The 1,898-nt window shown below is 44.3% G+C and overlaps 1 protein-coding gene across 1 annotated transcript; it reads right to left on the bottom strand.

The window, feature by feature from the left end:
* Positions 1-282: 282 nt before the first annotated feature.
* Positions 283-1,209, bottom strand: LOC101622494 (olfactory receptor 4B1). The gene has a single exon (XM_004682810.1). It carries the CDS (start codon positions 1,207-1,209, stop codon positions 283-285), a length of 927 nt encoding a protein of 308 aa, XP_004682867.1.
* Between the last annotated feature and the right edge of the window lie 689 nt (positions 1,210-1,898).

Consider the following 1,898-nt stretch of genomic DNA (forward strand, 5'->3'; position numbering starts at 1 on the left):
CTACATAACATTTGTCAAAAGGTTCTCCTTTGCATGTCACTTAATTTCAGCCTTAATAGTACTTAAACCCATGATATTGTTAGTGGCAATAAGTCAATGCAAAACATTGAAACATAACATCAGGACATTATGGAGTCCTTGGTTACAATAGAGAATCATGGCAACAGTAACATCAAGTCCATACATTTGTTTCTGCTATTCTTGAATATCTTGACTGCTACACTAAAATCAAAACCATTTTTAGAATAATCAGACAGACAATCTTCAATCACTTTTCCATTTTCAGTCCATTCCTGAGGTCTTTTTGCCCCACAACTTCCTCATGGCGATTTTCACCTCTTTGTTTCTGAGTGTGTAGATGATGGGGTTCAGCATGGGGGTGATGACCGTATAGAACACGGCCACCAATTTGTCCTCGGTGAAGGTGGAAGATGGTCGCATGTAGAGGAAGATGGCAGGACCAAAAAACAAGAGGACCACTGTGATGTGAGAGGCACAGGTGGACAGGGCCTTGCGCCGCCCTTCTGCAGAATGGTTCCTCAGATGGACCAGAATGACGATATAAGAGATCAATAAGATGATAAAGGAGCACAGAGCAATCAAACCACTGTTGGCCAACACACTCACCCCTTCCACAAAGGTGTCCTTGCAGGCAACCTTGAATAACGGCAGGAGATCACAGAAGTAGTGGTCCACCACATTGGGGCCACAGAAGGGCAGTTGGATGGTGATGATGACCTGAATGATGGAGTGAAGAAAGCCCCCAAACCAGGAGCCAGCCACCAGCACATGGCACAGTTGACGACTCATTATGGTCGTGTAATGAAGAGGCTTGCAGATGGCCACATAGCGGTCATAGGCCATCATCACAAGCAAAAGGATCTCAGTAACACCAAGAAAGTGGAAGAAGAATATCTGAGTCAGACAGCCCTCAAGAGAGATGGTTTTAATCTTGGCAAGTAAGTCTGTGATGAATTTAGGGACAACAGTGGAAGAGTAACTGATTTCCACCACAGACAAATAACTAAGGAAGAAGTACATGGGAGAATTGAGACTTTTACTGATGGCGACCGTCAGCACGATGAGGCCGTTGCCCAGCACCGTGGCCAGGTACACAGGAAGAAACAGCGCAAAGCACACTCTCTGTACCTGTGGGTCCTGGAAAAGGCCAGTCAAAATTAACTCAGTCACATTATTTGTCCTGGCCATGGGTGGCTTTTGGAGATGGTGATTGGCAGAGAAGAGCCCTGTGACAAAATAATCAATCCTAGTACCAATTATTTGTGTAATTTAGCACCGCCTGTCAGAGCTGACTGGTTCATTTCTGTTTTGTGTGTTTGTTACTCTAACAAACAGAACACACTGTGCAAGACACTATTCAAGCTCCCTCACAAAATCTCAATGATCCCTACAGGACAAGTGAGAAAACTCAGACTCCAAGTGGTTGTGGATTAAAAAAGCCTCCAAGTAAAAAGTGGGAAATGGTGTGGTGTCCAGAGAAAGCCAAAGCATGTGGGTGGCTAATATTTGCATTGTTCATGCCCTCCCTAAAACCCTAATAGCAGGTAACTGCTGCTCCCTTTTTTCCAGGTCAACTATGTGCTGACTGTGGACAGCACTTGACAGTCATACCCTCAATGAATTCTTCTAGTGCTACCTTAGGGTACTCATTGGTAGATGAGGAAACTGCCACTCATAGAGCTTAAGTACCTTGCCTAAAGTAACACAGTGTGGGTGTGGTTGAGCCAAGGCTGAAACCCAGAACTACTAAAAAAGGGTGGAAATCAGGAAAGAAAATAGTTGGAGCCTCCCCTGTCTTTGAGAAATGGCATCAAAACACAAGGTTGATGTAAAACTTGTCCAAATGCATTAATTATGCCCTGTGAATTGCAGGCATA

The sequence above is a fragment of the Condylura cristata genome, unplaced genomic scaffold (assembly GCF_000260355.1).
Source record: "Condylura cristata isolate star-nosed mole 26May11 unplaced genomic scaffold, ConCri1.0 scaffold00015, whole genome shotgun sequence".
In the NCBI taxonomy this organism is placed as follows: Eukaryota; Metazoa; Chordata; class Mammalia; order Eulipotyphla; family Talpidae; genus Condylura; species Condylura cristata.